Genomic DNA, 25,648 nt, shown 5'->3' with positions numbered 1-25,648 from the left:
CAGAAGAACTTGTGCACTATGCGTTCCTGTGAGCGCGCGTTCACAGGAAATCTCGGCTCACGCGAGATGACGCCAATCGGCGTTAGCGTAGCCTGGGGGAGCCGCAGAGATGACGCCTTTCGGCGTTACAGTAGCGGTAAGTGGTTAGAATACACCATGGAGGCGTAATACAGGTGAAACTCGAAAAATTAGAATATCGTGCAAAAGTCCATTTATTTCAGTAATGCAAATTAAAAGGAATTGCATTAATGCAGCTTAAAATTAGAATTTTGTGAAAAAGTTCAATATTCTAGGCTCAAAGTGTCACACTCTAGTCAGCTAATTAATATATACCCCCTAAGCAAACGGTACCTCAAAATTGTGACTTTGGGGCTATAAGCCATGATCATCCAAATTATAACAAATAAAGGCTTGAAATATCTCACTTTGCATGTAAGGAGTCTATCTCATATGTTAGTTTCACCTTTTAAGTTGCATTACTGAAATAAATGAACTTTGCACGATATTCTAATTTTTCGAGTTTCACCTGTACATCTAGGTGTACAAGGTCTTACCAAGATTTTCAAATTGCCATTCATTTCTATAAATTCATGGTTGGATGAGTTTTACCTTAGGAGACGACTTCCTTATTTCTGCAACATTTATAAATAAAATATAGATAAGATGATTTAGCATTTAAACCTTCTCGTAAAATGTAAAATATAAAAACATAATCACGATAAGACATTTCTTTCTGTATTTTATCACCGCTGTGAATTTTGGATTGCCTCCAAGAACATTCCATAGAGAGATGGTTTCTCTTCAGATAATTTTTTATTAGTAGTTTGTAATACAGTGAAGATTTAGGGATATGATGTTTTAGCTGAACGGAAAATATTATTGCCCCTATTTAATCTGTTCATGATTTCAACATAAAATATCGCATTTGTGCTTAATCTGCCTCACTACTTTGATTTAGGCTTCAGTGTATCCATCTCCTCATCCTTCCCTCGTGTCTCACCTAATGAAATACATTCAGAGATATATTTATTTTACAGCTTCCTGAACCATTTCAAATAGATAATAATAAAATACATAATGTTAGGTCACATTTTAATTCCTTGTGCATGGTAGCACATCGTAAAATTCATAAATGACACTATTTGCTCCTGAAGTATAATTATGATCATGAATGAGAACATGTCACTAAGGCCTCATGCACACGACCGTTGTGTGCATCCGTGGCCGTTGTGCCGTTTTCAGCTTTTTTTCGCCGAGACCGTGATCCGTGTATCCTGTCCGTCAAAAAAAAATGACCTGTCCTATTTTTTTGACGGACAACGGTTCACGGACCCATTCAAGTCAATGGGTCCGTGAAAGAACACGGATGCACACAAGATTGGCGTCCGTGATCCGTGTGCGTAGGTTACTTTAATACAGACGGATCCGAAGATTCGTCTGCATAAAAGCTTTTTCAGAGCTGAGTTTTCACTTCGTGAAAACTCAGATCCGACAGTATATTCTAACACAGAGGCGTTCCCATGGTGATGGGGACGCTTCAGGTTAGAATATACTAAAAGAACTGTGTACATGACTGCCCCCTGCTGCCTGGCAGGTGCTGCCAGGCAGCAGGGGGCAGCCCCCCCCTGTAGTTAACACATTGGTGGCCAGTGCGGCCGCCCCCCCCCTCCCTCCCCTGTGGTTAACTCGTTGGTGGCCAGTGGGCCCCCCTCCCTCCCCTGTAGTTAACTCGTTGGTGGCCAGTGGGCCCAATCCCCTCCCTATTAAAATCTCCCCCCCCTATCATTGGTGGCAGCGGAGAGTACCGATCGGAGTCCCAGTTTAATCGCTAGGGCTCCGATCGGTAACCATGGCAACCAGGACGCTACTGCTGTCCCGGTTGCCATGGTTACTTAGCAATTTGTAGAAGCATTATACTTAGCTGCGATGTCTGCGTCCGGCCGGGAGCTCCTCCTACTGGTAAGTGACAGGTCATTAAGCAATGCGCCACACAGACCTGTCACTTACCAGTAGGAGGAGCTCCCGGCCGGACGCAGACATCGCAGGTAAGTATAATGCTTCTACAAATTGCTAAGTAACCATGGCAACCGGGACTGCAGTAGCGTCCTGGTTGCCATGGTTACCGATCGGAGCCCCAGCGATTAAATTGGGACTCCGATCGGTACTCTCCGCTGCCACCAATGATAGGGGGGGAGATTTTAATTAGGAGGGGGAGGGAGGGGAGAGGGCCCACTGGCCACCAACGAGTTAACTACAGGGGAGGGAGAGGGGGCCCACTGGCCACCAACGAGTTAACTACAGGGGAGGGAGGGGGGCCGGCCGCACTGGCCACCAATGTGTTAACTACAGGGGGGGGGCTGCCCCCTGCTGCCTGGCAGCACCTGCCAGGCAGCAGGGGGCAGTCATGTACACAGTTCTTTTAGTATATTCTAACCTGAAGCGTCCCCATCACCATGGGAACGCCTCTGTGTTAGAATATACTGTCGGATTTGAGTTTCACGATGTAACTCAAATCCGACGGTATATTCTAACATAGAGGCGTTCCCATGGTGATGGGGACGCTTCAAGTTAAAATATACCATCGGATTGGAGAAAACTCCGATCCTATGGTATATTAACTCCTGACTTTACATGAAAGTCAATGGGGGACGGATCCGTTTGAAATTGCACATTATTGTGTCAACGTCAAACGGATCCGTCCCCATTGACTTGCATTGTAATTCAGGACTGATCCGTTTGGCTCCGCACGGCAAGGCGGACACCAAAACGACTTTTTTTTTTTTTCATGTCCGTGGATCCTCCAAAAATCAAGGAAGACCCACGGACGAAAAAAGTCACGGAAAAACGGAACCCGTTTTTGCGGACCGCAAAAAAATACGGTCGTGTGCATGAGGCCTAAGGGAAATATGATTTTGCTCTGTTATTTTCCAGGACTTTGGCTTCTTGCACACGAACGTATTTTCTTTCTGTGTCCGTTCCAGATTTTTTGCGGACCGTATATGGGACCATTTATTTCAATGGGTCTGCCAAAAAAAACGGAAGTTACTCCTTGTGCATTTCGCTTCCTTATGTCCGTATTTCTGTTCCGCAAAATAATTGAACATGTCCTATTTTCCGTATTACGGACAAGGATAGTACTGTTCTATTAGGGGCCAGCTGTTCCGTTCTGCAAAATACGGAATGCACACGGACGTCATCTGTATTTTTTGCTGATTTGTTTTTTGCGGACCGCAAAATACATATGGTTGTGTGCATGAGGCCTTAAAAAGTAACCTTAAATAGAGTTTTCCCTCCCTAAAGCACACCCTTCCCTGTGCACTTTAAATTCAGTATTCTCCACACCGCTACAGAGTACGGAGTCTACAGTTTATAAATAGGGCCGCGGCGCACTAAGTACAAGCAGGAGCACACATTGCTGCTCCTGCCTGTGCCCCTTCCCGCCCTGAGGTTTACTAAATGCTGGCATAGCACATGGGTACCCTGTAACTATTTGCTATGCCAGGATTAGCTGACATGAAGGACTCACGGTCACAGGCAGGAGCCACTCCACTCAGCTAATCCTGGCATAGCACATGGTTACAGGTTACTGATGTGCTATGCCAGCATTTAGCAAATCTCGGGGAAGGAGGGGGAAGGGGGGGCACAGGCAGGAGCAGCATTATGTGCTCCTGCCCGTACTCCATGCGCTGCGGCCCAATTGATAAACTGTAGACTCCGTAGTGAATTTAATGTGAATTTAAAGTGTGCAGGAAAATCAGCCATTTAGAGAGGGAAAACTCTATTAAAAAGCCATTAATAAAGTATATTACAAAAAGTGTTATTAGGGCATTTAGGACATTTTAAAAAACAATTAAAAGTTTAGTTACTCTTTAAAGGCTATGTACATCTTTGGGGGCAATTTTTTTTATTGAATTGTACTCATTTTGAGCTAAAAATCATTTTTTCAGTTGGCCTTTATTAAAAATGTTGAACCATTGTCTTTGTGCAGCCTTCAGTTTAGGAGCAGGATCTGAATTTTCACTCTGTTCCACTCATTATAGCTCAGTTCTTATGTTACTGATAAGAATATGATTCAAATAAGTGTTTATGACCTTTTAGTAATTTAGATATAAGGTGTATTAGATAACCAGCACAAAGTGAAAGTGAAAAAGTAACACACAGCTAGACAAACGGAACAGTTTGTCACAGAACCCTTTGTCACAGAACAGTTTAATATTTTTAATAAATACCGATTGAAAAAAATAATTGCCCCCGAAGGTGTACATAGCCTTTAAAGGAAGTCTGTCACCAGGAAATTCCCTGTTAAACAAGAAGTAAGGCCTTTGAAGGCTAGCCCAGATGACTGTGATGATATCTTTCACTTAGTGATCGATTGCTTCATTATGGAGAAAAAGTGTTTTTAATCCATATAAAACAGGGGAATTAAGGGTTGGCCCAAACCACTATGTGCACCCTTGATGACAGAGGGGCTGGCAGAGGAATCAAGAGGGCATCTGTTGACAGATGCCCTTTAAAATACTGTCATACTCCAGAAAATTGTGTTATGACTGGTGATTGACATTTAAAAGCCATTGAAAGACATTTGGGGAGATTTATCAAAAGAGGTGTAAAGGAAAACTGGCTTAGTTGCTCATAGCAACTAATCAGATGCCACATTTCATTTTTCAGAGCTTCTTTCGAAAATAAACGGATCAATCTGATTGGTTGCTATAGCCAACTGAGCCAGTTTCCCTTTACACCAGTTTTGATAAATCTCAGTGATGCATTGTCCTTAAGACCCTGCACTGGTCATAACATCAGCTTCTTGGATGGCTCCTTTAAGCAAACAATTACGGGAATATGCTACAAACCGTTATAAATCTAGATATACAATATAAAAATAGACCATAACAGCGTGTAGGACACTTACATGTCATCTTTATGCAGGTGATTTCACTGCTTATATCCATTTTATGTCTTGTAATGTGATTTATTAACTTCAAAAAACTAACATTTTGTAAGAAATTCTATCACAGCGATCCCCCAGGCAGGAGCGCCAACAATCCATAAATTCTAGGACAGTTCATTAGAATAGGTGACTTTTTTTTCCAGTGTCATTGAAAACAAATGGATATGTCCTTGGTACTTTTGATACTGGAGGAGATTGGGCAGGATATTGTGATTGTAACTATCATTTACAGTTCTCAGTCATTGCTGCTGATGTGAGGATATCAGTGCACTAGGCTGCAGACATCTGTAACTTACAAGCTTAAAGGGAACCTGTCATCAACTTTATGCTGACCTCACTGAGGGCAGCATAAGAGTGACAGAAATGATGATGTCAGCGGTGTGTCAGTCATCAGCTAAAACTAAGTGGTTGCTGAGAATCAGCATTATAATCATTGCAGCCCAGGCCTTGAAAAGAGTCAAATCTACCTGAGAAGAGTCCTGGTTATTCATAATCTCCTGCTCTCTCACCCATCTGGTGATGATTGGCAGTTCTCTCCTAGAGAGAAAGGGAGACAACTAGGTAGATGTCACGGACAGGCCCGTCGCTAACAGACAGGCAAAACAAGCAATTGCTTGGGGCCCCGAGCTGGCCCGGGGCCAACTTCCAGCCAGGCCACTGAGTAACTCAGAAGATCCGATGGTATATTCTAACCCCCAGGCGTTCCCATGGTGATGGGGACGCTTTCCTGGGGGTTAGAATATACCATCGGATCAGAGTTTTACGAGCTCAGTAAGATCGTAAAAACTCAAATCCGATGGTATATTCTAACCCCCAGGCGTTCCCATGGTGACAGGGACACTTGCCTGGGGGTTAGAATATATAGGGCCACACCACTCACAGCAGTATATTCATAAACTAATCAGTAACTACTTTAACTTTAATCATTGCTCATTGCTCATTGCTGAGCTCTTTACTTGGATTATAATTTATTTGGATATGGGATATCTTACTTTGTCTTAGCTCCGGTAATAGCAGGCAGTTCGGGGGGCGGCGCTCACTCACGACACGCGCCTGCTCCTCCCACTAGGCGGTGCAGGCGCGTGACGTCAGTGAGGGAGCACCGCCCCCCGCACTGCCTGCTATTACCGGAGCTAAGACAAAGTAAGATATCCAAATAATCCAAGTAAAGAGCTCAGCAATGAGCAATGATTAAAGTTAAAGTAGTTACTGATTAGTTTATAAATATACTGCTGTGAGCGTCGGGGAGGGGGATCTGTGGATGGCACTGTAGGGGATCTGTGGATGGCAGTGCCATCCACAGATCTCCCCCTAAACAGTGCCATCCACAGATCTCCCCCTAAACAGTGCCATCCACAGATCTCCCCCTAAACAGTGCCATCCACAGATCTCCCCCTAAACAGTGCCATCCACAGATCTCCCCCTAAACAGTGCCATCATGGCACTGTTTAGGGGAGGGGGGATCTGTGGATGGCACTGAATGGCACCGTTTAGGGGGGGATCTGTGGATGGCACCGTTTAGGGGGGGATCTGTGGATGGCACAGTTTAGGGGGGGATCTGTGGATGGCACAGTTTAGGGGGGGATCTGTGGATGGCACCGTTTAGGGGGGGATCTGTGGATGGCACCGTTTAGGGGGGGATCTGTGGATGGCACCGTTTAGGGGGGGATCTGTGGATGGCACCGTTTAGGGGGGAGATCTGTGGATGGCACCGTTTAGGGGGGAGATCTGTGGATGGCACCGTTTAGGGGGGAGATCTGTGGATGGCACCGTTTAGGGGGGAGATCTGTGGATGGCACTGTTTAGGGGAGGGAGATCTGTGGATGGCACTGTTTAGGGGAGGGGGATCTGTGGATGGCACGGGGGGGGCCCATAAATTCTTTTGCTATGGGGCCCATGCATTTCTAGCTACGCCCCTGCTCAGGCGGCTGCAGCACTCCTGGTTACCTCCCGAGTTCCTCCTCTGCTGACTGCTGCTCTGTAGCGTGGCCGAGCTCTCCTCCTCTACCTCCTGGCTGTCACTCAGTCCAGCCGGGTACCGTGCGGTACAGGAACAGGGGATTCAGTTTCCTGTTCCCGGCCGGACTGACAGGAAGTGTACACTGAGTGCTCACTTCCTTTTAGTCCGGCCGCGGCCGGGAACAGGAAACTGAATCTCCTGACCTGTACCACGCGGTTCCCGGTCGCACTGAGTGACAGCCAGGACTGGAGGTAGAGAGCGAGGAGCTCGGCCACGCTACAGGGTCCAGGGAAGGAGTCGGAGGACTGAATTAACTTAGGAACTTATCTAAGGTAGGGTAGGGAGTAAAATAAATAAAAAACAGGGAGGGGGAGAGTAAGTAGGACATTTGTGGAAAATTTTCAAATTTCATGCACATTAAATGCAACAGCAGTATTTGCACTGTAAACCTCCTTTTTAATTTATATAAAGTGTGGGTGAACTTAAACTGTATGGCTATACTGTGGTTCCTGTAGGCTTTGCGTGCGTAAGGTGGGAAGGGCGTGGAGGGGGGGGCCTCCATGTCTATTTTGCTTGGGGCCCCCAAATTCCTTCAAACGGCCCTGCCCTGAGTATACTGGCCTTTAAGTCAGGTGATGTGCATCCACGGAGACTTAAAAGAGTACCTCACCGCGCTAACTACGGTGGCCGGTGGATGGACCCACGAGGTGGCTGTCGCCACAAATCTTCATTATGAACTCATAATAGGGAGAGACTTCCTGGGCTTCCCGGCACTGTGGCCTGCTATGAGAGTGACTGATACCCATGAGACAGGGGTAACCCTAGCAGAGTGGCCTGGCTCAGGGGGGAGACCAGAACCCTGGGAACCTGAGACCGAAGGGCCAGCGGTAGGGTTGACCGCCACTTCAGTGGAAAACTGGGAGACAACCCCGCTAAGTGTAATGGTGGGAGACGTGAAGGACTTGCCACCAGGTCCTGAATTGGCAGACCTCAATGTCTCCGGGGATAGTTTTGGCACCGCCCAATGTCAGGACCCAACCCTATCCCGCGCCTGGGAAAATGTGTTAATAGTAGATAGTGAACCACAACAACCTGGGGCAGAGTCAGTGTTTCCCCGTTTTATGGTTCATCAGCATTTGTTGTATCGGGTAAAACAACTATGGGGTTAGCCTATTGAGCAGTTGGTGGTCCCCAAGGCTTATCACAAGCTTGTGTTAGATCTAGCCCACCAACACGTTCTCGGGGGTCACCTGGTGCTGCAGAAAACTCAGTATCATATTCTACCGCGGTTTTACTGGCCCAGCATATTCAAAGAAGTGGAAGCGTTTTGTAATTGTTGTCCGACCTGCCAGATAACTAGCCCCCAGCCACATTTCCGTAGTCCCCTAGTACCTCACCTGATTATCGAAGTACCATTTGACCGAATAGCTATGGACCTCATAGGCCCAGTACCGAAGTCCACCAGAGGGAATCAACACATCTTAGTCATTCTAGACTACACCACTCGGTAACCAGAGGTGGTGCCACTGCAACATACAGTCCTGATCAAAAGTTTAAGACTACTTGAGAAATGGCAAAAAATCATATTTAGCATGGCTGGATCTTAACAATATTCCAAGTAGAGCTTCAACATGCAACAAGAAGGATTGGGAGTGAGACAAAACATTTTTTTGAGCATTCAATTTATTGAAAACAACGAATAAACTGAAACAGGCTGTTTTTCAGCTGATCAAAAGTTTAGGACCACACCATCCAAAAAAAACTACACCCACCCAAAACAGAAATCCAACCTCCAAACATGAACTCAGTAATGAGTAGCTCCGCCGTCATTGTTTATCACTTCAAAAAAAAAAATCGGCATGCTTGATGCAAGCATTTCCATGAGGTGAGTGGGAACATTTCTCCAAGTGGTGAAGACGACCGCACGAAGGCCATCTGTCTGGAACTGTTGTCCATTTTTGTAAACTTCCCTTGCCATCCATCCCCAAAGGTTCTCAATTGGATTTAGATCAGGGGAACACGCAGGATGGGCCAAAAGAGTGATGTTATTCTCCTGGAAGAAGTCCCTTGTCCTCCGGGCATTGTGTACTGTAGCGTTGTCCTGTTGAAAAACCCAGTCGTTACCACACAGACGAGGGCCCTCCATCATGAGGAATGCTCTCTGCAACATCTGGACATAGCCAGCGGCCGTTTGACGCCCCTGCACTTCCTGAAGCTCCATTGTTCCATTGAAGAAAAAAGCACTCCAGATCATTATGGCGCCCCCTCCACTGTGGCGCGTAGGAAACATCTCAGGTGGGATCTGCTTGTCATGCCAGTAACGTTGGAAACCATCAGGACCATCAAGGTAAAAAAAATTCTCATCAGAGAATAAAACTTTCTTCCACCTTTGAATGTCCCATGTTTGGTGCTCTCTTGCAAAGTCCAAACGAGCAGTTCTGTGGCGTTCGAGACGAGGTCTTTCTAGACGTTTTTTATTTTTGAAGCTCTTCAGTCTCAGATGCCGTCTGATGGTTATGGGGCTGTAGTCAGCACCAGTAAGGGCTTTAATTTGGGTCGAGGATCATCCAGTGTCTTGACGGACAGCCAATTGGATCCTCCGGCTCAGTGCTGATGAAATTTGTTTGGGTCTTCCAATTGACTTTTTTGTTCCATAACCCTCAGGATCATTTAAGAAATTCCAAATCACTGTCTTACTGCGTCCCACCTCAGCAGCGATGGTGCGCTGTGAGAGACCCTGCTTATGAAGTTCAGCAACCCGACCACATTCAAAAAGGGAGAGTTTTTTTGCCTTTGCCATCACAACGTGTGACTACCTGACAGAAAATGACAATGAATCCACATCTTTGCACATATTTGGCCCTTTAAAGGCATGTGGTCCTAAAGTTTGGATCAGCTGAAAAACAGCCTGTTTCAGTTTAATCGTTATTTTCAATTAATTGAATGCTCAAAAAATGTTTTGTCTCACTCTAATCGCTTCTTGTTGCATGTTGAAGCTCTACTTGGAACCTAGTAAAGATCCAACAATGTAAAATATGATTTTTTTGCCATTTTTCAAGTGGTCTTAAACTTTTGATCAGGACTGTACCTCGGCCAAATGCATAGCTAAGGAATTAATGGAGATGTTTTCCTGAGTAGGGCTACCTAAAAAGGTTCTGACCGAACAAGGGACCCCTTTTATGTCCAGGGTGATGAGGGAACTCTGTAAGTTGCTGCACATAAAACGGCTACGGACGTCCGTTTACCATCTGCAAACGGACGGTCTGTTAGAAAGGTTTGACCAAACATTTAAAAATATGTTGAAAAGGGTGGTGGCTAAAAATGGGAAGGACAGGGACCTCCTTCTGCCCTATCTCATGTTCGCAGTGCGAGAGGTACCCCAGGCCTCTTCTGGGTTCTCGCCCTTCGAACTGCTATATGGCAGACACCCTCACGATCTTTTCGCCACATAAAAGTTTCATTGAGTACGTTACCCAGATGCAAGATCGGATAGAGACAGTGTTGCCTCTTGTTAGGGAGCATATGGAGGCAGCTCAGCAAGCCCAGAGTCGAATATATAATCTGCAGGCTTGGGTCCGGATCTTTAACCCGGGTGATCGGGTTTTGGTTCTGGTGCCGACGGTGGACAGTAAGTTCCTTGCTAAGTGGCAAGGGCCCTACGAGGTACTCGAGAAAATTGGAGATGTAAACTACAAGGTACACCAGCCAGGGCGGTGAAAGCCAGAGCCGGTTTACCATGTGAATTTACTTAAACCATGGAAAGATGGTTTCTTTTGCATTGCGCTGAACTTTGACCCATGACACATCCATCAGGTGGGACAGGACAGCCAATTAAGATGTTTCAGCACATGGACACACCCCCACCCTTTAACTGAAACCGATCTGGCAGCCATTTTACATTCTATGTTTTGCCAGTGTAAGGAGAGGTTGCTTTGTGGAGCAGGGCCAGACTGGCGGTGGTTAACAGTATTTGATGTGGACCCTCAAACCGTGATTCTTTCTTAACAACATCAGATTAAGTTGGAACATCATATCCTGTCCAAGATCATCCATCTTCCAAGAACCTGAAACCAGAAACTCAAAAATGTGGTTATTAATTGGAGTTTATTTCATAGGTGGGAAGGCACTACTACTCCAAGAAGGCACTACTACTCCGTCCCCCCTCTAGAGGCAGCAGAGTAGTCAGATCTAAATTTTTACCTTTAATGCGGTGAACAGTTGGTGTGAGGAGTAGGAACTGCATTACTATCTACTCCTACACATTTGATACTACCCTTTCATTTCACTTCTCAAATATCACTGTGTGTGTCTCCTATATGATATATTTAACTGACATTTTTTATCGTAACAACCAATGATTTATACAGGAAAATCATGACAATTAACAAGGTTGCCCAAACTTTCGCATCCCACTGTATATAGAGAGAAATAAAATCTATCTCTCACAATCCCCCTCTGGTATGGCACTGTCAAAGTCAGATTAAAACTATACCGGGTACCCGAGGCTCGGCAACAAGCTATATCGGAGGAGGTGCAGCAAATGTTGCAGCTAGACATCATTAAGGAGTCAAAAAGTGAGTGGGCCAGTCCTATAGTATTTATACCCAAGCCGGACGGCCTCGAAAACTTAACAAGGTTTCCAAATTCGATGCGTATCCCATGCCCCGGGTGGATGAGCTCATTGAGAGGTTAGGACAAGCCCGGTATTTTTCTGTTTTGGACCTCACGAAAGGGTACTGGCAGGTGCCCTTAACGGAGGCTACCAAAGAGAAAACTGCCTTCATCACGCCTGAGGGGCTGGATCAATATAAGAACTTACCCTTTGGTCTGCATGGTGCCCCTGCCACTTTTCAGCGACAAATGGACATTGTGCTTTGTCCACATCGGCGGTACGCTTTGGCTTACCTGGACGATATTGTCATCCACAGTACCGACTGGGAAAGTCACCTACCCAAAGTGCAGGTGTCACTACCAGAGCTTTGGGACGTTCTCACAGCTGTTTCTCCACCCCTGTGATGATGTCACTACTAGAGCTGGGAGGAGTTCTCACTGCTCTGTTTACTTTTGGTTTCCTTCCTCACAGCTGTTCCTCATGCGTTTGATTTCCCTCTCTTTATATCACCCCTCCTCCTATTGTAGGGCGTGGATTATAGTTCTCATTTCAGTTGTAGCTCTTGCTTTAGTATCTTCACTTGTAGCTATCAGTTCACTGGACCTGTGTTCTGCTGCAGCAAGCACTCCGGATATTGCCAGCTGTCCTTGGATCCGTCTTCTCTGCGGCTGCAACACCTTCAGCTAAGTGTACAGACATTGTTGTGTACCTGATTATTTTCTGACTGGATCTGAGGTGGCCACGGTTCCCTCCATATACTGAGTAGGGCACCGGTGGCCGTGCCCCTTCCACTATTGTAGGGGTTACAGTGGTCATCAGTCTTAGGCACGTGGGCATGCCTCGTTCCGCCATTTGGATCCGGGCATGTGCTTTAGCAGAATAGGGAGAGCTTTGAGGGTCTGACAGGGGTCACCCTTTATCCTCCCTAGTTTGGGTCCGGTCAGTAGCTCTTTTACTGTGTATACTATTGTTGCTCAGACACAGCCGTGACAGCAGGCTGTAGTGGACTCCCTTCGGAAAGCTGGCCTAACCACTAACCCAAAAAAAATGTGCGATAGGGTTAGAAGAGACTAAGTACCTGGGGTATGTTATTGGGCGTGGAGTCATCAAACACCAAGTAAACAAAATAGAGGCGATACAGAATTGGCCCCGACCTGTCACCACTAGGCAAATAAAGTCATTCCTGGGAATGGTGGGCTGTTACATGAGGTTTATCCCCCACTTTGCTACTCTAGCCGCGCCCTTGACAGGACTCATCAAGGAACACAAGTCAACGATGGTTCGCTGGGATGATCGGCAGAAGAGGCTTTCTCCGCTTTGAAGTTTGCCCTGTGCGGGTCCCCGGTTTTAGTGATGCCTGACTTCAAAAGGGAGTTTATAGTACAGACCGATGCCTTCGAAGTTGGCTTCGGTGCTGTACTGTCTCAGGAAGTCAACGGGGAGGAGCATCCCGTTGTTTTCTTCAGCCGTAAGCTCAACCCAGCTGAGACCGGGTATAGTATAGTGGAGAGAGATTGCCTGGCTATCAAGTAGGCACTAGAATCTCTCCGCTATTATTTATTGGGGAGAAAATTCTGCCTGATGACTGACCAGTCCCCTCTCAAGTGGATGAGCGAGGCCAAGGTCGCCTGATGGTTTCTCTCTCTACAAAACTTTACGTTTTCGGTGGAACACAGGGCAGGCTGGTTACAGGGAAACACGGATGCCCTGTCCCGAGTACACTATCTGGCGTGTGTTCACCCCTTCAGGGTTGAACAAAGGTGGGGGGGTATGTGACAAAGTGAGAGGTTTTGTCTGGGAGAACAGGTATTTTCCTCCCAGCATGTGCTGCTGGGCTGATTTACAGCCAGGTAAGGTCAAATACCGGACCGGATTTTAGTGCTGGTCCGGGTTTTGGCAGCACCTGGCTGTCCTTAAATAAGCAGCTGTGCTCAGAAACCAGGTCTTTGTGTTGGGATCCGGGAGCCTTGTGTCTGGATGAAGGCTTGCTACCTGTTTGGCGTGAAAACAGGTTGGTGCTGCTATGGTCAAGGACTCTTTGAGGCAGAATTGCCGCATGGTGTGAATTACCACTAGTGATGAGCGGCAGGGGTCATATTCGAATTCGCGAATATTTTGTAGAATATTCGGTGAATATTCGAAAATTCACGATTTTTTTTACTTTAAATAAAATCTAAAATCGGCAAGGTAATGATTGTGTTATATGCGAACTTTCGTAATTCGAATTTTCGGATTTGAATTTTTTAGCGAATTTTTCAACTTACAACTATTAGACAAAGAAGATTATAGCACTATATTAGCTAAATTGCTCTATATTCGATTTTTTTCAAATATTCGCTATATTGCTATAACTTCGTTTTTTGAATATTCGTAATATTCTAAAACAAGAATATATAGCAATATAGTGAATATTCGAAAAAAACGAATATAGAGCAAAATTCGCAAACACTACTACTCCTAAAGTCAAGTATATTGCAGCCTTCTTATTGGCCCACAAGCTAGAAGCAGGGAGGGATCATGTGTACTTATTTAAAAAAAAAAAATAAATCGAATGAAAAAAAAAAAAAAAAAAGGCAAAAAAAAAATTGGAATATTCGAAATTACGAATATATATAACTATATTCGAAATATTCGCGAAATTTCGAAGTGCCTATATTCGCGATAAAAATGCAAAATTCGAATATTCGTGATCAACACTAATTACCACCACCGCAAGGTGACTTTTTCTTTGATCATGACTGCTTGTTTTGTCACTTGCCTAAAGTGTGAATAAAACGCTGAACAGTTTGATCCAAAGAACTTGTTGTTGCCTCTATACTGCTTCAGCTAATCCTGTCTACCAGAGCGAAACCCCACTATATATATATATATATATATATATACACAGTACAGACCAAAAGTTTGGACACACTTTCTCATTCAAAGAGTTTTCTTTATTTTCATGACTATGAAAATTGTAGATTCACACTGAATTCATCAAAACTATGAATTAACACATGTGGAATGATATACATAACAAACAAGTGTGAAACAACTGAAAATATGTCATATTGTAGGTTCTTCAAAGTAGCCACCTTTTGCTTTGATTACTGCTTTGCACACTCTTGGCATTCTCTTGATGAGCTTCAAGAGGTAGTCCCCTGAAATTCACACTTGAGGTGTGCCCTGTCAAGTTTAATAAGTGGGATTTCTTGCCTTATAAATGGGGTTGGGACCATCATTTGCGTTGAGGAGAAGTCAGGTGGATACACAGCTGATAGTCCTACTGAATAGACTGTTAGAATTTGTATTATGGCAAGAAAAAAGCAGCTAAGTAAAGAAAAACGAGTGGCCGTCATTACTTTAAGAAATGAACGTCAGTCAGTCAGCCGAAAAATTGGGAAAACTTTTTGAAAGTAAGGGCTATTTGATCATGAAGGAGAGTGATGGGGTGCTGCGCCAGATAACCTGGCCTCCACAGTCACCGGACCTGAACCCAATCGAGATGGTTTGGGGTGAGCTGGACCGCAGAGTGAAGGCAAAAGGGCCAACAAGTGCTAAGCATCTCTGGGAACTCTTTCAAGACTGTTGGAAGACCATTTCAGGGGACTACCTTTTCAAGCTCATGAAGAGAATGCCAAGAGTGTGCAAAGCAGTAATCCAAGCAAAAGGTGGCTACTTTGAAGAACCTAGAATATGACAGATTTTCAGTTGTTTCACACTTGTTTGTTATGTATATAATTCCACATGTGTTAATTCATAGTTTTGATGCCTTCATAGTCATGAACTGACTGTACTGTGTGTGTGTGTGTATATATATATATATATATATATATATATATATTGCGCGCTGTGCCTCTGTTTTTGTAGTCAGTTATTATTGGACATAGTGTTTCACAGTGGACTTAGTGTTGATAGCGAATATTCTAATTGCAAATTTTTATCGCGAATATCGGCACTTCATGAATTCGCGAAAATGTAGAATATAGTGCTATATATTCATAATCGCGAATATTTTTGATTTTTTTTTTTTTCATCAGTACACTCCCTTCTTGCTTGTGGGCCAATAAAAAGACTGCAAAACCTTTGTCAGAGCTTAGCAACATCCTTAGCAACCAATAGGAAAGTTGCCTACCCCTTTACTATATAAGAAACTCCCCAGCAGCCATTTTCAGCAGTTTTTTTTGCAGTTCTGAGAGAGAGAGAGAGAGCAGTGACATTGCTGTGCTTTCATCTGGATCCTATTCCTTATCCGATTACATTAGATAGTTAGATAGCTTATATATATAATACAGATAGTGGGAGATAGTGTAGGTTAGATAGTGATATAGTGCATCTGATGTACAATTGCAAGAAAAAGTATGTGAACCCTTTGGAATGATATGGATTTCTGCACAAATTGGTCATAAAATGTGATCTGATCTTCATCTAAGTCACAACAATAGACAATCACAGTCTGCTTAAACTTATAACACACAAAGAATTAAATGTTACCATGTTTTTATTGAACACACCATGTAAACATTCACAGAGCAGGTGGAAAAAGTATGTGAACCCCTAGACTAATGACATCTCCAAGAGCTAATTGGAGTGAGGTGTCAGCCAACTGGAGTCCAATCAATGAGATGAGCTTGAGCTGGTGGATAGGGTAGCTGTAACCAACACCTCCAATCTCAACAGAAGATGGGTGTTGCAACAGGACAACGACCCAAAGCATAGAAGTAAATCAACAACAGAAAGGCTTAAACAGAAGAAAATACGCCTTCTGGAGTGGCCCAGTCAGAATCCTGACCTCAACCCAATTGAGATGCTGTGGCATGACCTCAAGAAAGCGATTCACACCAGACATCCCAAGAATATTGCTGAATTTAAACAGTTCTGCAAAGAGGAATGGTCAAGAATTACTCCTGACCGTTGTGCACGTCTGATCTGCAACTACAGGAAATGTTTGGTTGAAGTTATTGCTGCCAAAGGAGATTCAACCAGTTATTAAATCCAAGGGTTCACATACTTTTTCCACCTGCACTGTGAAGGTTTACATGGTGTGTTCAATAAAAACATGGTAACATTTAGTTCTTTGTGTGTTATTAGTTTAAGCAGACTGTGATTGTCTATTGTTGTGACTTAGATGAAGATCAGATCACATTTTATGACCAATTTGTGCAGAAATCCATATCATTCCAAAGGGTTCACATACTATTTCTTGCAACTGTATCTGGGTGTTAGGTAGTGTGATAGGATTTACTGTTTCTCTGCTGTTCATACATGCATACATGCTACAGACATGGTGCTGTGATGTCACAACAATACTTAGTGCACCAATCAGTAATATCTGCTCAGACCTGATCAAATGTGAAGTTGCATGTATTGCGCAAAAAATATGCGCATCATTAGTGCCGATTTGCGCAATCGCAAAAATAATGACTGGAGATCACGAATTCTAGAATTCACAAATTTATTGCAAATATTATGCGAAAAATTAGCGAGCCATATGTCCCTGAGCGGCATACATCGTGCGCACAGCATCATAGGTTATTATGATACTGTGCGCATCAGGCCACCCACGGGGCTATTGTCCTGCACTCTTATGATCATATGAGTGCAGGACAGTAGTCCCGCAGGCGGCTCGATGTGCTCAGTATTATAGTAAACTATAATGCTGTGCGCACAATGTATGCCGTTGCGGGGCACGCTCACGGACCGTATGTCTCTGAGGGCATACGGTCGTGTGCATGAGCCCTAATAGGCAGTGTAAGCATGATCACATCTGGTCCTGTAGATCATAGTACAGAGGGTGCAGCAGTTGCAGAGAAAGCTGAGCCTCTAGAAGTAATGACAATGCCCCTGTTGGGGGCTCATCAATGCGGGCACATATGAACATGGGACCAACACAGATGTCTTCAGCGCACATGTAACAGGTCAGCCAGTTTCATAGGTACAAATCTGCTGACAGATGCCCTTTAACAAAGTTGCTGGAATACTGTACTGCAGAGATGTGTTACTAGACAGCCAATAACGGCATGCACTCCAGCAATTTGGTGCCTGTCGATTGGCCTGCCCTTGGATTGATATATTGATTGGCTGTAGACAGACATTTTACCAGTAACAGTACTGATTTGGGGGATCTTTCAGCCAGTCGCACACACCAGGGATCAGCACTGTCTGCAGCACTAAGTATAATGTAGTTGTGTGATGAAAATATTGCAACCTGAGTCACTAAGTTAAAGGGCATCTGTCAACAGATTTGTACCTATGAAACTGGCTGACCTGTTACATGTGCACTTGGCAGCTGAAGGAGTCTGTGTTCGTATGTGCCTTCATTGCTGAGAATTTTTTTTTTTTTATTAGGTTTTAATATATGCAGATTAGCCTTTAGGAGCAATGGGGGCTTTGTCATAACACCCAGAGCATCTGCTCTCTCTGCAGCTGCCATACCTTCAACGCTTTGACAGGCAGTGAGAACATCATTACACTTGGTGCTCTCACTCAAAGTGCAGAGGATGCGGCAGGTGCAGAGAAAGCAGAGCCTCTAGGTGTAATGACAACGCCCCCGTCGCTCCTAGAGGATCATTTGCATATAATAAAACATTATTTTTCTCATCAATGAGGGCCCATATGAACATGGGACCCACACAGATGTCTTCAGCTGCCAAGCGCACATACAGGTCATCCAAATTCATAAGTACAAACCTGCTGACAGATGCCATTTAAAGGGAATATGGCATCTAAAAATGTAATATTTAAAAAAATTCTGATATCTTGCAGTTTTAGTCAGGCCACAGAGTCACATCACAGGCTTGCATTTCCTGTTCTGTAAAGATCACTTATCAGCAGTCGTCTCATTATCATCATAGGAAGGATTACAATGAAGAGGAACACCTATATACACAGTAGATAACACAGGATCCACCATTCACAACAGGTGCTGATCGCAGCTTATATGGTCCTCCTTCCTTTACAGGGACCTCTGCACACTGCGCACAAACCTCTCCCAAATACAAGTAAATGAATGTCCAAAGGCTACAGGTTTCTGATTCATGTGGCTGCTTTAAAGAATATCTCTGAATACCATTAACAGCAGCTCAAGTAAAATGGCTGCCCCATCATCATACAGAAATTATAATAAAAAAATGTACTATCAGAAAATAAAAAGCAGTATAAACACAAGAAAATGTATCACTATCTGGTTTTAATTAGTAACACAAAATATGTCAGATACAGTACTGCGGTCCCTTAAAGGGAATGTATGTGTTAGCTAGAATACAGAGAAAATTATAGATTTGTACAATGATTTGTTGATTTTTTTTGACACTGACCAAACACTGGTTGTACACTATGTTTTCATGCCCTAAATGATTATGTATTATACTGTATGCTAAATCCAACCAAACATACTTGTGACCAGATGCGGCACAGATTCAGAGGTCCTTCACTATGGCTGGTCACCTTAGGTCTTCTTCTCTGCATTTTACTCAGACTTTTTCAGTCATCCCACTTCTTGGTATTATCTGGGGTGAGTGTAGCTCTACTGATTGTCTTCTACGCATATCGTTCTCTTCCCAGTCTTCTTCAGGCTCCAGCTCCCCTCGCAGGATCGCTATTCTTTCAGAGAAGGTCTTGGTGTTTGGAATCAGTATAAAGTGATACATCAGGGATCCTAATATGGCACCGAACATTGGTCCCAGCCAGAAGACCTGAGAATAATGTAGGTGATAGGTAAAAATGATAATTATTCATTGTCTCACTCTGTATACAAATATATCACTTACCCAATTACATAGTTGCACAGGATAAAAAAAGGCACAGGTCCATAAAGTTAAATTTTTCCTGAACAATTGTACCCCATTAATCAGTAGATTATGGTAAATAATACCCTCAATGCCATTTGCTATTAGGTAAGCACCTAGCCCTATGTAAATGCTTACATAGTATCTGCCATTACTAGATCTCAGTGTGCGGCATTACATAGTTTGACTATTCTAACTGTAAAGAATTCTTTCCTATATTGATGTCTAAACTGCCTCCTGAGCTATTGGACAGGATGGAGTTGTGTGCCCTTCTTTGCTTCGAGGGCCCAATTCTATAGATAGCAGCGGTAGTATATCCTAGTGATATTACAATCAAAGAAGATAGGGGCACATCCAAAAATAAAAAGGAAGAGTGCCGGCCCACGGTATATAATGCACAATATAACAAAGAAGAAAAAGAATACCGAAACAGGAGCCGCACATCTACAAAATTACAAATTTATTAAGGCAACGGACACAACATAAAAAGAATTAAAATCGTTGTATACAACAGGTCTGGGCCATGTAAGCCGTGTATCGGCGCATGCCCATCTGAGTCACCACAAATTCATGTATGAACCCCCACATCCATCAGCATGTAATAATGTAAAGGGCATGAAATCCATCAACAATAGATAAGAGTCAATAAATACTTATCATAAAAATGGCATGATGGGGGGTGTCTGTGGCGGTCAGAAGAAAAGCCCAACGCGTATCGCCAGACTTGCTGGCTTCCTCAGGAGTGCCTGATTCCTAATGGCCAATCATCAAGTATATATATACTAAATAATCACATAGTAATGTGTTATACCTGTACACTGGTTCCAGATGGAGAAAAGGGGCGGTGACCGCCTCATTATCATAGAGCAACAGAGGGGCGCATAGGGAAATCTCCCACGATGCATATGTGGGTCGATTGTGAAAAGCGAACGGCATCCGGATGTGCCGTCCGCGCATGCGCCCATCCAAGCCGGCCCGTGCTGCGTTCCAAAGACCGGATATAGCAGCACGCGCCGGCTCACAGGGCTCCCACTGCGTGTCAGCAGTCGGAAGGGACATAGATCCCAGCGTGTGACGCGGCGAGGGGAGCTGCAGATGCACACAGAGAAAAAGGTGAAAAAAGAGTAGACTTGCTGAGATAGACGTAACATATAAGTTTCAATGGACAGTAGATCGGGAGATCAGTATCGGGGAATATAACCAAAGGTTGAAATAAGGGAGATGAGACAAATGTCGATCCAGAGAAAAACATGATGAAAGCGCAGAGGAAAAAATAAAATAAATTAAAAAACACACACAAGAGGAGTGACAAGTAATAATGGTTATTATACCTAAAAACCCAAAATAAATCAATTTTTTGTGTGTTATTATTTTTAATTATTTAATGTTGGTGGTTTTATACTATTATATTTATTTATTTTTTTATATATTATTTTTTATATTTTTAAATTTTTTGTTTATTATTTTTTATATTTTATTGTATTGATTAGTGCACTTGTCTCATCTCCCTTATTTCAACCTTTGGTTATATTCCCCGATACTGATCTCCCGATCTACTGTCCATTGAAACTTATATGTTACGTCTATCTCAGCAAGTCTACTCTTTTTTCACCTTTTTCTCTGTGTGCATCTGCAGCTCCCCTCGCCGCGTCACACGCTGGGATCTGTCACTTCCGACTGCTGACACGCAGTGGGAGCCCTGTGAGCCGGCGCGTGCTGCTATATCCGGTCTTTGGAACGCAGCACGGGCCGGCTTGGATGGGCGCATGCGCGGACGGCACATCCGGATGCCGTTCGCTTTTCACAATCGACCCACATATGCATCGTGGGAGATTTCCCTATGCGCCCCTCTGTTGCTCTATGATAATGAGGCGGTCACCGCCCCTTTTCTCCATCTGGAACCAGTGTACAGGTATAACACATTACTATGTGATTATTTAGTATATATATACTTGATGATTGGCCATTAGGAATCAGGCACTCCTGAGGAAGCCAGCAAGTCTGGCGATACGCGTTGGGCTTTTCTTCTGACCGCCACAGATACCCCCCATCATGCCATTTTTATGATAAGTATTTATTGACTCTTATCTATTGTTGATGGATTTCATGCACTTTACATTATTACATGCTGATGGATGTGGGGGTTCCTACATGAATTTGTGGTGACTCAGATGGGCATGCGCCGATACACGGCTTGCATGGCCCAGACCTGTTGTATACAACGATTTTAATTCTTTTTATGTTGTGTCCGTTGCCTTAATAAATTAGTAATTTTGTAGATGTGCGGCTCCTGTTTCGGTATTCTTTTTCTTCTTTGTTATATCCTAGTGATATGTCACCAATGTGTGAGATGGGCCAAGTGGCCAACCCTCTTAATAATCTAAGTAAAGGAGAGAGAAAAGTCCAGCTCGATTAAAATGTTACCTTTATTTTTCAGTGCAGATTAAAAGCCAGTTACAGTCCAGTTACATGTTTCGGATCAAGGACAATAGCGATCCTTCCTCATGACCTACACATACTGAGGAGGAGGTTGAATATATAGCGCCTCCACCTGAGAACAGGTGGACGCACTAAGTACAAGCTCCTCCTATAAATGAAATTGACAACACCTGCTGAAAGGCATGGTGAATTAAAACAAAAGAACACACATAGCTTAGGCTACTTTCACACTTGCGGCAGAGAGATCCGGCAAGCAGTTCCGTCGCCGGAACTGCCTGCCGGATCAGGCAAAATGTATGCTAACTGATGGCATTAGTAAGACTGATCAGGATCCTGATCAGTCTTAAAAATGCCTGATCAGTCGAAAAAATGCATTGAAATGCCGGATCCGTCTTTCCGGTGTCATCCGGCAAAAACGGATCCGGCATTTATTTTTTCACCTTTTTTTCAGTATGCACATACCGGAAGGACGGATCCGGCATTCCGGTATTCTGAATGCCGGATCCGGCACTAATACATTCCTATGGGAAAAAATGCCTGATCCGGCATTCAGGCAAGTCTTCAGTTTTTTTAGCCGGAGATAAAACCGTAGCATGCTACGGTTTTCTCTTTTGCCTGATCAGTCAAAACGACTGAACTGAAGACATACTGATGCAAACTGAACGGATTACTCTCCATTCAGAATGCATGGGGACATACCTGATCAGTTCTTTTCCGGTATAGAGCCCCTGTGACGGAACTCTATGCCGGAAAAGAACAACGCAAGTGTGAAAGTAGCCTTATGGATCCAAAAATTCAGTAATGTAACATCAAATCGTGTTTCCGATTAAGTCCACTCGGTATGGTGGATCCCATTTTGAAGATCCAGAAAGACTCACGATTCAAAAGCTTCTTTTTTTAATTACCACCCCTTAATGGTGGAGTAACCCTCTCCAGGCCTTGCACAGTTAAACCCTCTGTGTCACCGCCATGCACCACTGAAAAATGCAGGCTGACTGCAGACACAGTCCTGGCATGTGAATGAGGGATGTCAGAGATGAGCCTGCACAGTCTAACCTTAAGGCCATTGGTGGTGCAGCCAATGTACTGGAGGGAACAGAGAGTGCATGAGATACAATACACCACATGAGTGCTGTTACAGTTGATGTATTGTTTGATGGAAAAACATTGATTCATGGCATAGGAAAAAACTTCCTTGCCAGGTCGCATATAGGAGCAACACGTACAGATCTTATGCCCACATTTATAATTGCCGAGAAACCGCAACCAAACTGGAGAAGCTCGTGCCCCCTCAGTAAATAGAGAGGGGCAGAGTCTATTACCCAGCGTGGGCGCTCTGCGGGCTGAGCACAAAATGCCACCTTTCAAGATGCTACACTATTGGTCATCCGTTGACAATATAGGTAAGTGTTTTCTTACTATGTTGCAAATCTGCGAATATTGTGCACTATAGGCAGTGACTAACAGCAGTTGCGGTTTCTCGGCAGTTATAAATGTGGGCATAAGATCTGTACGTGTTGCTCCTATATGCGACCTGGCAAGGAAGTTTTTTCCTATGCCATGAATAAATGTTTTTCCATCAAACAATACATCAACTGTAACAGCACTCATGTGGTGTATTGTATCTCATGCACTCTCTGTTCCCTCCAGTACATTGGCTGCACCACCAATGGCCTTCAGGTTAGACTGTGCAGCTCATCTCTGACATCCCTCATTCACATGCCAGGACTGTGTCTGCAGTCAGCCTGCGTTTTTCAGTGGTGCATGGCGGTGACACAGAAGGTTTAACTGTGCAAGGCCTGGAGAGGATTACTCCACCATTAATGGGTGGTAATTACAAAAAGAAGCTTTTGAATCGTGAGTCTTTCTGGATCTTCAAAATGGGGTCCACCATACCGAGTGGACTTAATCGGAAACACGATTTGATGTTACATTACTGAATTTTTGGATCCATAAGCTATGTGTGTTCTTTTGTTTTAATTCACCATGCCTTTCAGCAGGTGTTGTCAATTTCATTTATAGGAGGAGCTTGTAGTTAGTGCGTCCACCTGTTTCCAGGTGGAGGCGCTATATATTCAACCTCCTCCTCAGTATGTGTATGTCATGAGGAAGGATCGCTATTGTCCTTGATCCGAAACATGTAACTGGACTGTAACTGGCTTTTAATCTGCACTGAAAAATAAAAGGTAACATTTTAATCGAGCTGGACTTGGACTTTTCTCTCTCCTTTACTTAAAGGGAACCTGTCATGTGGATATTTGATTATAATCTAACTAATTATATACAATCATTAACTACTAAAAAGTGCCTTAGATGTATTCAGTTACTGGTGTGACAGATGGTTACCTCATAATATACACACAAAGATGCCGCATGCTAATAAGCTGATTTGAGTCCGGCGTGATGTCAGTGAGTCCAGCGTATATTTAATTCAGAGCTATAGCCACTCCCCTGCCCACCTGCTGCTGGTTCCTATGGAAACAAACTGTCATTTAGCAGCAGGTGGGCGGGGAGAGTCAGGAGCTCATGAATATTCATGACTCATCATTATCAGCTGGAGCTTTTCAATACAAGATGTTGGCAGATTGACTGGGTCAATTAAAGAAAGTGACCCAACATTGTGCTAAGAGAATCAGTCACTTATTTATGTTGCCCTTAGTTAGGACACCATAAAACTGGTGACAGGTTCCCTTTAAGTTACGCTGTGGTTCCCGGCATGGTCCGTGCTCGGTGAAACAGGGTTTGAGCACGCCTACATTTTTTCTTTTTGCCTACCTCTTAATAATCTGGTCTGGGATCACTAATGTTCAGGTAGGACAAGTGCCAATTGACAATAAACATATTTTGGTGCTTGTTCGCTTCAGCCTATAAAAAGACCTATATACAGATTGATGCAAAATATATGAGAGAGGAGTCACTTTGATTATTTTTTTCCCATTATGCCATTCACTGTACCTGATAAATACTTTTATAACATATAGTATTTTAATAGTAGGGGAATTTGGCAATTCTAAAGATTTATATTTTTTATTGTGTTCTTTTTATAAAATAGAGAGTGGGATTTTTTATATTTTTATTTTTACATTTATTTTTGCTCTCCCTAGGGGACTTGAACATGCGTTCGTCTGAAAGCTTATCCCACAGATTTCAATGATATACTATTTCAGTCTATGGGAGAATCATTGCCTTCCTATCAAACCCTGCCACAGGCAGAGGTACATAGGAACTTTGCTGCCTTCAGAAGGCCCCAGGCTGCCATAGCAACCAAACGGCTCCCACAATGTAGTTGTTCAGTCACTGATAGCGCAGCAATCCCAGTAATTGTCCAGTCAGAAGTCGTTATCACAATTGACCGCAGCATCTGAGGGGGTAAAAGTCAACAATCAGCATTATTGCTGATCAGAGTCTGCTACCGAGTGTCAGCAGGCCTTGAGCGGCTATGGCACTTCAGCTCCTGAGCGGGCACCATCTTCAAAGACCTTACTTCTGTCATACATGAACTGCAGATGTTGGGAAGGGGTAAGGTTTGGACAATGACCAAATATTGAAGAGAAATTATAGGACCTATAAAGCTGGTGTCACACAAGTTTTTCTGGTCTCATTGAGGGTTTGTTAGTTTTTGGTGACTTGTTTTTGCTGGCATTATCTGCAGCATTTTTAAGAAAAAAATGCCAGTTTCAATCATTGCATGGGAGTTGATGAAAAATATTTAACAGAATACAAACAGGCCTTTTGTAGTGTTTTTATTTTTATTCCTGAGATGCGGTTCTTGGGTAATTTTATTTTTTATTTTTTTTGTAGCATGGTTTGCTTGTGTACTTTTTTCCCCTCATTGTATGGCCTCATGCACACGACCGTTGTTTGGGTCCGCATGCGGACCCATTCACTTCAATGGGGCCGCAAAAGATGTGCTGTCCGCATCC

At 43.8% G+C, this 25,648-nt stretch overlaps 1 protein-coding gene across 2 annotated transcripts in view; it reads right to left on the bottom strand.

Moving 5' to 3' along the window:
- Positions 1-18,807: 18,807 nt before the first annotated feature.
- The window catches only part of LOC120996214 (aquaporin-2-like), a 30,164-nt gene continuing 23,323 nt past the window's right edge, over positions 18,808-25,648 (bottom strand). For both annotated transcript variants that reach the window (XM_040425993.1, XM_040425995.1), the window contains one exon: positions 18,808-19,193. In XM_040425993.1, coding sequence (XP_040281927.1) covers positions 18,972-19,193 — 222 coding nt within the window. In that variant the 3' untranslated portion in view covers positions 18,808-18,971. The remainder of the gene's footprint in view (positions 19,194-25,648) is intronic.

The sequence above is a fragment of the Bufo bufo genome, chromosome 3 (assembly GCF_905171765.1).
Source record: "Bufo bufo chromosome 3, aBufBuf1.1, whole genome shotgun sequence".
Lineage (NCBI taxonomy): Eukaryota > Metazoa > Chordata > Amphibia > Anura > Bufonidae > Bufo > Bufo bufo.
This window is presented reverse-complemented; position numbering and strand designations above follow the sequence as displayed.